The following is a 9,436-nucleotide window of genomic DNA, read 5'->3' as shown; positions in this document are numbered from 1 at the left end:
CCCCCCCAGACCTTGTCGCTCATCAATCAATCACTCAGCAGCGTTATTATTCCTTTCCCACTCGCAGCAACTACTGCACTAAAACACCACCGAACCCAACCCAAATCAGCACCAAAAACCCACCTCCCTCTTCCCCCCGTGTCCAAGTTTTTAGTCCGCCCGTTTTCGGACTGCCCAACGAACTTTCCTCAAACCCGGGTTCGACACCTTGGATTAATCCCTAATCCTTAATCCCTATAGACTGCCTTGCCCCAAGAAAGGAACAAAGGCGAATATAGCTGGCAATCACTTCAGGTACATCCTTGAATTGCTTTGTCCTGAAAGTGGTGGTTGTCTTTTCCCTCCACCTCTCTCTCTCTCTTTCTCTCTCTCTCATCTCTCGTCGCCCTCCCCCCCCCCGAAATTCCAGTTCGCTTAACCCGGACCACGGCTTGTCGCTCTGGTCCCTCCCTGACCCCCTCAAAGTCGCTCTCTCCCCTTTGACGGACTTCATTTCTCCAACTCTGCCTCCCCTCTCGTCTTGAAGAAATCTGATCTGATCTCTTCCTCGAGATCTCTTCCTCCCTGGCAGCCGGAACCTGTTTGCTTCTTCCCAGCTGTTTTCGTCGTCCCTTTTTTACTTTTTCCGGCCCGAGAATCCTCGACGAAACAACCGCCCTGGGAAACAACCCACTTCTCGCTCTTACACCAGCTACCTCCAGCGACAACGCAGATCTTCCCATCTGAAGTCATCGCTAGAGGTAGTCACAGCCCAGCTGTGAAGAAGATATTCAATTGCTGTGTCTGAAATCGTTTCTTTGCGGGAGTAGTTCTATTCCGTTACCCCTCGACCGTGGAAAGCCTGCCTCAGCGACCGCCCCGAGACTTTTTCTCATTCGCTTCCAAGCCACCGTCAACCACAGAAACTCTTAAATTCAACCACCGGCGCCACCACCAGAATCTGAAAAAACCATGGCGTCAACATCAGATGTGCACGGTTCTTCTCCTGTGCCAACCCTGCCCCAGCCCAACGATAACGGTCGTTCGCACATGTCTTCTCTCTCATCTTCATCCTCCATCTCCGACGCCGAAACCGAACGTAGAGGACGCTCAGAGAGACCTCGTATGGCCAGTCGGAAACCGAGTGCCTCGATACTAGTTCCACGGGATCATCCTGAAATCGAAATCGAAGAAGAGGAATTCCCCCCTGACGACGCGCGCGCCATGAGCCCTCGACGCAACTCGGCTGATTTGGAGCGACTGGGCAAGGAAGCCAGACAGACGCTACAAGAGTGAGTAGTCGAATGACAATTCCCCAAAACCTCCGGCCAAGTGACGCTAGAGACCAGAAAGGGGGGAAGAAGCGATGCTAATGTGTTACGTGTTCTCGGCAGACAAGCCAAGGCCCTCCAGTCCTCCCTTCAGGCGCTCGCCGAACGTATCGAAGCCGTCAAATCCGACCATGATAAGCTCGAAAGCGAGAATCGATTCCTTCAAGACTACATTGGTGGATTAACCCGCAACATGACCAAGAGCGAAATGAACAGGGGTAGCACCAAGGTCAAAAAGTCGCAGAAATAGCTCCGGCGCCGCATCATCATCCCGGCTATTCGATACAGATAAGCGGTCGGGAATTCGCTGCCCTGGAGAAAGCGAACGATAAGATCAAATTTACGAAACCTCAAACCTTCTATGCGATGACCTTCACGTCTCTCATTCACCCACCTCATAAATCCTCGAACTTGGGTGAATGCCACACTTCTTCGCTACATACTGCAGGTGTCACATATGTCGGAATGGGACGCTCTTGGCTGCCGCGCATACTTGAGCAATACGACACGATACATGCGCGCGAAGATCCGCTTGGACTTACTGCTTCGTGTCTGGGATTCCGAAATGACATCTGCGGCTTCATCAGGTGGAACCTTGTGCAACGCTGAAGGCCCGAGGTGTGAATTTTCGCAAATAGATCCCTTCCTTCGATTCGTTTCTTCACTCTACTAGACGGACCTGATCGTGCAACGGGGACATGGCGGTTGATCACGATGAACAGCCCCATACCTTCACCTCCAACTTGCTACCCGTAATCTGCTGACGACGCTGGATTTGCTTCACCTATGGCCACCCATGTCAATGCGCTCCGCGTGTGGTTGGGGGTTCGCAGAAGCTGCTGCGGTCGTGACATCATCCACACATACCGGGGGTTACCAGGGAATTTGATCGACGCCTACCGTCTTGGCAGCGATCCGGTGCACGACTCAGACATACTCTTTTTGTGCTCTGGTCTTACCTTTCTTCTGTTCATATTCTGTTTTTTACCTTTTTTTTTCTTTTCCTTTTTCTTTTGATCCCTCTATTTTTACTTTCCTATCTGTCATATCATACCGGAGGCTTTGTGTATTGGCATAGCACGCGCGGCGTTGGGACACTTGACTGGGAACCGTTATTTAGACTTGTTGTGTTCATTTCATCACTTTCTGACATTTGGAACCGCACTGGGCGCATTTGTTTGCAAAGGTCTGCAAAAAGGCGGGAAAGCATTTTCACGGAGCAGCCAATCTTCATGTGGTTTACATCATCCTCATCCTCTCCCCATCCTGTTTCATCGCCGCCTCTCCTCCTTATTCCTTTTCCCCCGATCTCTTCCCACCCCATTCCCCACCGCCTCCTTTGCCCATCGATATGTATATTGAAGGAATCGTCCCGGACTGACGATTCAGATTCGACTTGGTTTGATTTTCGTTTGGCTCTGAAGACATTTGCTTACATACCCAGAAGCGAGCGGTTGATACATTAAATGAGAAACAAATTGACAAAACCGAGTCCTAGAGAATAGATCGTAGATGTAAAAGTCCATGAGTACGTGTATTGCGACAACCAGTATTCCGTACTTTGTACATGTATGGAATTGCTAGGCCCCATACCTACGAAGTACGAAGCTATCACACCGCATTTTCCTAGTCTAGTTGACAGCTCGACACGTCAATGGAGGGAACAACAACCCACACAGGAGTCCTTTCATCAAACCAGAACACTCAGAAATTGTTGACCAAGATCATACCCCGTTTCATACCTGTCAACTAGCAACTCTTTCTTCACCCATTACCGCCCATCATCGTCAACATATACCGAATTCGGTCGAAGATCGTACGTTTGTAGCCGCCCCGCCCCGTCTTAGGATTCTTATTCTGTCTGATCCACCCACTTACTTACTTACTTACTTACTTACTTATTTCCTTGGTGGGAATAGTCGGAGAAAGTACGGAGTACTTCGGAGTATATTGGATTAGTAGACTAGAGACTAGATCGGTGGTGTGGTGTGGGGGGGAGTGTGGATGGATTGGATTGTACACTACTATTATCGTACTTTGTACTTTTGAGTCCTTGTTGAGATGTCTTGGATGATTCCTTAGGTTAGGATGATATTAAGCTTGGGGGTTGGGAGTATAGTCGACTTTTTGCTCGTTAGGTAGGGTTGGTTAATGGTTTGGTGGTTAAGGTACACACACACACACACACACACATCTTCTACCTTGGAATAACAAGTATTGATTACTAGTAGTAAGATGCTGATCTTTTGATAATCCTATTTACAGCGTGAGCTTAACTTCATAGTATAGTTCTGTATCTCACCATTGAGACTGTTGACTAGTAAAGAAGTAAAAGATACCGGAATAGAAATGTTTACATACTAGTTTAATTAGTTAAGATATTCTCAAATGCGAAAGCGCATAGTATTACTATAATGAAATACTCTCTGACATTTGTCATCAGGCTATTTAGTCTGGTAGAGGAAATAAGTAAGTAAAAAGTCATGGAAGAAATCCATCCATCCATCCTTGGACGGATTAATAAAACCGAAGTATGATTTCATAACTAGTAGATGGATGAATAACTATCGAGCCTTACCTTTGACTGATGACTACTCTATTCTACTTTAATAGTTAGTTCATTTTTTTCTATGTTCTTTCTATGTAAAGCAGAAAGGAAAATGCTCTCTCTCTCTCTCTCTCTCTCTCTATCTCTACTCTTACTGCTATTTGCCACCAGCACTGTTACTAAGTAGCCAAATAATTGTACATAAATGGCTTGATGGGTCAGTCACTGACATCTATCACACATCACTCACTATACTAAGTAAGCAGCAGACTCAATTAGTTCATTCATTCATTCTAAGTACCTCACCTACACGCCAATTTCAAATCTAAAAATACGATCAAGTGACCTACTTACCTAGTTAACCCCATACTCAGGCACCTAAGATGCATACGTAAAGAAATCTATACTATTTATACTAAGCAGTACACTTGAGTTGAAAGTAGTAGTCGGTCCTTACATGCATGTACATAGTACTTCCTAGCCCAATAAAAAAAAGAAAAGAAAAAGAAGATGATCTATACATAGCTCCAACCCTACTTACTAAACTACGTACTAGCCTCATTGAAGTCAAACAAAGGGGGAAAGGGTACAATGCTGCGTGCATACTGCATTGTACTTTTTGATCGAGGGATAGAAGTTGGTTGGATGGAATGGTATGCATGTATGCATGTGCGTTGTATGCAATACAGAAATATCATACAGACCTCCCGGAAGGGGAGTCCGGAGTATCCGCGAGGGATGGAAGTATGGCTGGATGAATGCATGCATGCATGTCGGTTATTCATAGAATGGATTGGGTCGGGATTTGGTTCGCTTTTTGGTTCGTACTTTCATCCTCTCTTCTCTTTCTCTATCAAGGATTGGCGTTGTATGAGGTTTTACGAATGTCCATGTTTGATCATAAATTTCAAATTTCTTTAGCCACTGCCGGGCTTTAGATCTAAACTCAGCTAAGGCGACAAACAAACGCCGTACGTGGCACAAGGTGGGTAAAACCAAGAGAGTTCGGGAAGCAAGAGTCAACGTCCTGGTGGGAACTGACTAGGGTGGAAGTGCGGGTGGATGGCAAGGAAAGGTATTCTTTGGGGGGGAATTGCGACAATAGGCAAAAATCGAAATCATAAAGATATAAAAGGAAGCCCCGCGAACAATCCGAGGACATAGAGACCAGACCGAGACCACTGACGGCATCAAACGACGCCACCAAAAGGCCAGCAGGGACGAAGAAGGCGACGAGAGATCCAATGCATGACTCCAAAGTTCATGACCTGTCAGCCAGTAAATGGCCAACAAAGCCCCATCCCTTCCGGGCTCGCCGGATAGAACGGACCCCAAAGCGCGCAATGGCTTCATCATCCTCTTCCTAACCCCGGGCCTTCTGAGTCTAAGATCCAGATTGTCGGCCGGCCGACCCTATCCAAGTCCGGACGCGAGTCCTTTTGTCATCTTTAATGAATTTACTCGGCGGGCTTCTCGCCCTCAGCGGGGGCCTCATCCTTCTTCTCGGCGGGGGCGCTCGCCTCGGCGGCGGGCTCGGCCTCGGACGAGGTCCACAGAGTCTACCGAGTGTTAGCATAATCCAAAGCCACGAATGCGACCACATCAACTTACCAGGTTGTCTCTGAGGAGCTGCATGATCAGGGTGGAGTCCTTGTAGCTCTCCTCGCTCAAGGTGTCGAGCTCTGCAATGTCTGTTAGCCTCCGGATCGACGGTCAAGCAGTAGCGTCCACACGTACCAGCAATGGCATCGTCGAAAGCGAGCTTGGCCAGGTGGCAAGCCTGGTCGGGAGAGTTGAGGATCTCGTAGTAGAAGACGGAGAAGTTCAGGGCGAGACCGAGACGGATGGGGTGGGTGGGAGCAAGGTCGGTCTGAGCAACCTCAGTGGCGGCCTTGTAGGCCTCGAGGGAAGCATCGGCGGCGCCCTTGCGGCGGTCGCCAACGGCGAACTCGGCAAGGTAACGGTGGTAATCACCCTTCCTAATAGACGGAAAGAAACACGTCAGTCATGGATCGCGATCGCATCGAGAGTGGGAACAGCGTGGGTTCGCAACGCACATCTTGTGGTAGAAGACCTTGGACTCGCCGCTCTGGGCAGAGGGGATCAGGTGCTTGTCGAGAACCTCGAGGATATCATCGCAGATCTTGGCCAGCTCAGCCTCGATCTTCTGACGGTACTCCTTGATGAGGGAGACCTGGGACTCGTTGCCCTTGGACTCTTCTTTTTGTTCGATGGAGGTGACGATCCTCCAGGACGCACGACGGGCACCGATGACGTTCTTGTAGGCGACAGACAGGAGATTCCGCTCCTCGACGGTGAGCTCTACATCGGCGGAGGCAACGACCTTCATGTTCTCAACCATCTCTGTGGAACAGGGGCGGCCATGTTAGTATGAGACGAGACTCGTAGCCGCAAAGTGGGCGGTCGGAAAGAGGAAGAATGACGCACCTTCGTAGCGCTCAGCCTGCTCGGCGAGCTTGGCGAGGTAGACAGCATCTTCGTGACCCATTGTGAAAGATTATCTGAATGACAAAAGAGATGTTAGTGGGCGAGATTGCGAATAAATAGATTTCCGGATATAGAGTGCGGGCGACTGGGGAGGAAGCGCCACAGTAGACGAGAATCGATAGTGCAGAGAAGCGAGGGGCAGGCGGCAGTCACAGGGCAAAAGTGAGGCTGTGAAGTCAAGTGGTGCAAGGAACACGGAAGCGATAACGCCTCCCCTCCTTTCCCTGGTTTGCCGGGAAATCCCCGTCATACGTATCAGGTCTCCCAGCATCATGAGGGCCGTTGAAGGAAGAAGAAAAACAAGTCGAATTTCCCAGCCATCACGACCCCTAATCATTACGCACACCCCAAGACCAGGATGCATTGCGACGATCGGGGGAGGCTTGGTAACAGCGGGTGGTGATTCAGCCGGATCCTTCCACTCAGCTAGCCGTGGACTGCCTGCCTGTGTTGCGTTCCCAGAGCGCAGTCTAGGCGGGCGGTTATGGAGGGGAGGGAAAGAAAGGGAACGAGGAGGATCCCTCCTCACACCCTCTCAACCTCTCCAGCCAGACTCGGCCATTCAGCGCGCGTACCCATGTCCGGAATAAAGTCCTGAACATGCAGAGCCTCCAGCCGCCAACACCCCGCCATTTGCGATCGGGATCGCGGCCAGAAAAGGAGGGGAAAGCGGCGGATGACGATGATGGAGGGGGGGATGGGCATTGGGATTGTCTGGTACGCGGAAGAGAGGGGGAAAGGACACGGCAAGGAAAACGAGAAGAATGGCTTACCTGAGATGAAGCAACAGATAGTAAAAGACGTATTCTATAGTCTGACAAGGAAGGAAAGAGAGGGAGGTTAGAAGGGAATTGAAGGAAAGTAGAGTTGAATGGAGGAATAAAATTGGGGGAGGAGGATTTGGGCTGGTCGAGTCCTGGTCTTTTTGTTTTCCTTTTTTAATTTAAGGAATGGGGGGGTGGGAGTATGACTTAAGCAGGGGGAGGGGGGGGAAGTGTGATGTGGATGTGGATGGAAAGGGTAAAGGGTAAAGTACGGACCAAGAGGAGAGAGAAAGGGACGTGAGTTGAGTTAAGTCAGAATGACCGAGGAGAGAGTGTGTGTGTGGCAGTAAAGTAGTAGGAGAAAGAGAGAGAGGATGGAGAGAGAAAGTTGCAGGATTGGCAGCAGCAGTAGTAGTTAGGGAAGTTAGTTAGGCGGGAAAGAGGGGAAGAAAGAGAGAGAGGGAGAGCAGGAGGAGAAGGAAGAGGAAGGGAAGGGAGAGGGGAGAGGCAGAGGAAGAGGGAAAATGGGAATTGAATTGGCCTGCCGGAAGGGGGTGGGAGACTCGGCCAGAAAGGAGACAGACTGACAGCCAGAGTTGGCGGTCACTACTTACTGGCCAGGAATCCTCATCATCATCTCTCTCCAATTCAGTCCTCCCTACACTAATCATCATACTATGAATGCTTCCGGGCTGTGCCTCCCCATACTTTCTCTCACTACTCACTACTACTTCCCCCTAAAGTCAAGATAACCCAAATGGCCAGCCCATGATGGAGTCGGTCTTACACACACTCACTCACACACTCACCAATCTTTTCCCCGATCCCGGCCCCGACTTACTACTTATTCTACTACTGAACGATTATTGCTACTAATAATACCAAGAAAATCAATCACAGGAATTATTGACCCTCTCCAGTGGGTTTCCTCCTCTTTGTGACGGGGGGTGGAGGCACTGGAGGCACTGGAGGGAGACAGACAGACAACCTTTCACGGGGTAGAGACGCAGAGAATCCGAAAGAATCCCGGCGGTCATTCTTCTGGCCTGCCTTGTCTGTTGAGCGACGTACACTGACGCTGCCTATCCCAGAAAACTTGCACATCATGGCTGTCTTCTATGATGCCACCCCATCCATCCAATGGGCATACCTTAAGGACGTACTGTAGACAGCAATAGAAGATCCTCGTTACAGACAATGCTCTCAGTGATAGACCGTCAACTCCATCCATCCATTCATCCATCTCTCTATCCACCCCCAAGAATGAGATTGGTCTCCTGAGTGTCCAAGTCTTGACGCCCATCTCTTCTTCTCATCTCTCCTCATCCTGTCGGGTCTGGCTTTGTGTGGTTCGGTGGGCCCTCCCAGCGTCATCCCTATTTCACCTCCGCCAATCGTCCCGCCCACCACTGAGATCCCAGACCGTCGCCGAACCAGATGGATTGGCAGCGGATCATTATTGGAAGGGGGAAAAGAGGGTCAATCAAAGACGAGAAGTTGCTAACCGTCGGATGGCGCTTGGGACCAGTCTATCTGTCTACTTAGTATATTATCTATCTAGTTTGAGGAGTCTAAATTAGTGATTATTGATTGATGAATTGATTGAAATGGGTCAAGGGATTGCTTCTGGAACTTCGGGGAGTATTACTGTGTAATGATGGCGCTGAACTATTCATTAGGAGGCGATCCTATAATCCGCATATCATCGTCATTCAGGGATTTTTGTTTTTAGTGGAATGCTCCCTTTGCCTGGCATCCTCAGTAGATAAATGAAGAGGCAACTCTCAATGCAACTGGATACACAACTTAGATTCAGAAACAGAGTAAGAAAGTAATAAAATAACCATACCATGGAAAGGATCAATGATAAAGTGGTTTACTTAGTTCCCATCTCAACATCCCAACACCGCCCCCATAATACGTAGTAATAATAATAATCCTACCAAATTAGGCTACCATCCCATTCCCCTGTCCGTCACTTGACACTCACCTGACCAGACCACCCGCTGACTCACCTCGCCACATCACATGATCCCTCCATGATCCCACCCGGCAACCAACAACGACGTCATCCGCTCCGGACTCGACACCTTAGGTAATCTTAGCCTGCCAACCCGGTTGCATTAAACAACTTACTCTTAAGTACCTGACAGTCTTACTACCACTCACACTCTCTCTTTCTCCTCATTGAACCTTCCATCCATCCATCCAACGAATCTGACAACCACCTGACCTTCCATCCATAACTTACCTACCTTATCTTCCATCCCATCCATCACCGCAAAAGCAAATCCATAACCATAACC

The 9,436-nt window shown here is 49.2% G+C and overlaps 6 protein-coding genes across 6 annotated transcripts; 2 read left to right on the top strand and 4 right to left on the bottom strand.

Moving 5' to 3' along the window:
* Window positions 1–257: 257 nt before the first annotated feature.
* BO85DRAFT_200399 (uncharacterized protein) lies at window positions 258–836 on the bottom strand. The gene has a single exon (XM_025654529.1). It carries the CDS (start codon window positions 720–722, stop codon window positions 291–293), a length of 432 nt encoding a protein of 143 aa, XP_025510554.1. The 5' UTR covers window positions 723–836; the 3' UTR covers window positions 258–290.
* Window position 837: 1 nt separating this feature from the next.
* Window positions 838–1,633, top strand: BO85DRAFT_200410 (short coiled-coil protein). The gene is made up of 2 exons (XM_025654530.1): window positions 838–1,271; window positions 1,374–1,633. The coding sequence occupies exons 1-2, from the start codon at window positions 952–954 to the stop codon at window positions 1,558–1,560; spliced, it is 507 nt and encodes a 168-aa protein (XP_025510553.1). The 5' UTR covers window positions 838–951; the 3' UTR covers window positions 1,561–1,633.
* A 2,609-nt stretch (window positions 1,634–4,242) lies between these two features.
* BO85DRAFT_200388 (uncharacterized protein) lies at window positions 4,243–4,584 on the bottom strand. The gene has a single exon (XM_025654528.1). It carries the CDS (start codon window positions 4,517–4,519, stop codon window positions 4,274–4,276), a length of 246 nt encoding a protein of 81 aa, XP_025510552.1. The 5' UTR covers window positions 4,520–4,584; the 3' UTR covers window positions 4,243–4,273.
* Window positions 4,585–4,848: 264 nt separating this feature from the next.
* Window positions 4,849–5,434, bottom strand: BO85DRAFT_200254 (uncharacterized protein). The gene has a single exon (XM_025654525.1). The coding sequence runs from the start codon at window positions 5,212–5,214 to the stop codon at window positions 4,900–4,902; it is 315 nt and encodes a 104-aa protein (XP_025510551.1). The 5' UTR covers window positions 5,215–5,434; the 3' UTR covers window positions 4,849–4,899.
* Window positions 5,165–6,585, bottom strand: artA (14-3-3 adaptor artA). The gene is made up of 5 exons (XM_025654527.1): window positions 6,307–6,585; window positions 5,916–6,222; window positions 5,596–5,837; window positions 5,470–5,540; window positions 5,165–5,417 (listed from the first exon to the last, which is right to left on the bottom strand). The coding sequence occupies exons 1-5, from the start codon at window positions 6,365–6,367 to the stop codon at window positions 5,316–5,318; spliced, it is 783 nt and encodes a 260-aa protein (XP_025510550.1). The 5' UTR covers window positions 6,368–6,585; the 3' UTR covers window positions 5,165–5,315.
* Window positions 6,514–7,144, top strand: BO85DRAFT_200287 (uncharacterized protein). Its single transcript, XM_025654526.1, has one exon. The coding sequence runs from the start codon at window positions 6,639–6,641 to the stop codon at window positions 6,954–6,956; it is 318 nt and encodes a 105-aa protein (XP_025510549.1). The 5' UTR covers window positions 6,514–6,638; the 3' UTR covers window positions 6,957–7,144.
* Window positions 7,145–9,436: the final 2,292 nt, after the last annotated feature.

Source organism: Aspergillus piperis (assembly GCF_003184755.1).
Source record: "Aspergillus piperis CBS 112811 unplaced genomic scaffold BO85scaffold_30, whole genome shotgun sequence".
Lineage (NCBI taxonomy): Eukaryota > Fungi > Ascomycota > Eurotiomycetes > Eurotiales > Aspergillaceae > Aspergillus > Aspergillus piperis.
This window is presented reverse-complemented; position numbering and strand designations above follow the sequence as displayed.

Excerpts from the sequence above, each read along its gene's own strand:
- BO85DRAFT_200399 (XM_025654529.1), bottom strand. The coding sequence starts at position 722 with ATGGGAAGATCTGCGTTGTCGCTGGAGGTAGCTGGTGTAAGAGCGAGA.
- BO85DRAFT_200410 (XM_025654530.1), top strand. The coding sequence starts at position 952 with ATGGCGTCAACATCAGATGTGCACGGTTCTTCTCCTGTGCCAACCCTG. Across the intron at positions 1,272-1,373 it reads GCCAGACAGACGCTACAAGA|ACAAGCCAAGGCCCTCCAGT; the intron begins GTGAGTAGTCGA and ends TGTTCTCGGCAG.
- BO85DRAFT_200388 (XM_025654528.1), bottom strand. The coding sequence starts at position 4,519 with ATGCATACCATTCCATCCAACCAACTTCTATCCCTCGATCAAAAAGTA.
- BO85DRAFT_200254 (XM_025654525.1), bottom strand. The coding sequence starts at position 5,214 with ATGATGAAGCCATTGCGCGCTTTGGGGTCCGTTCTATCCGGCGAGCCC.
- artA (XM_025654527.1), bottom strand. The coding sequence starts at position 6,367 with ATGGGTCACGAAGATGCTGTCTACCTCGCCAAGCTCGCCGAGCAGGCT. Across the intron at positions 6,223-6,306 it reads GCAGGCTGAGCGCTACGAAG|AGATGGTTGAGAACATGAAG; the intron begins GTGCGTCATTCT and ends CCTGTTCCACAG. Across the intron at positions 5,838-5,915 it reads AAGGTCTTCTACCACAAGAT|GAAGGGTGATTACCACCGTT; the intron begins GTGCGTTGCGAA and ends TCCGTCTATTAG.
- BO85DRAFT_200287 (XM_025654526.1), top strand. The coding sequence starts at position 6,639 with ATGAGGGCCGTTGAAGGAAGAAGAAAAACAAGTCGAATTTCCCAGCCA.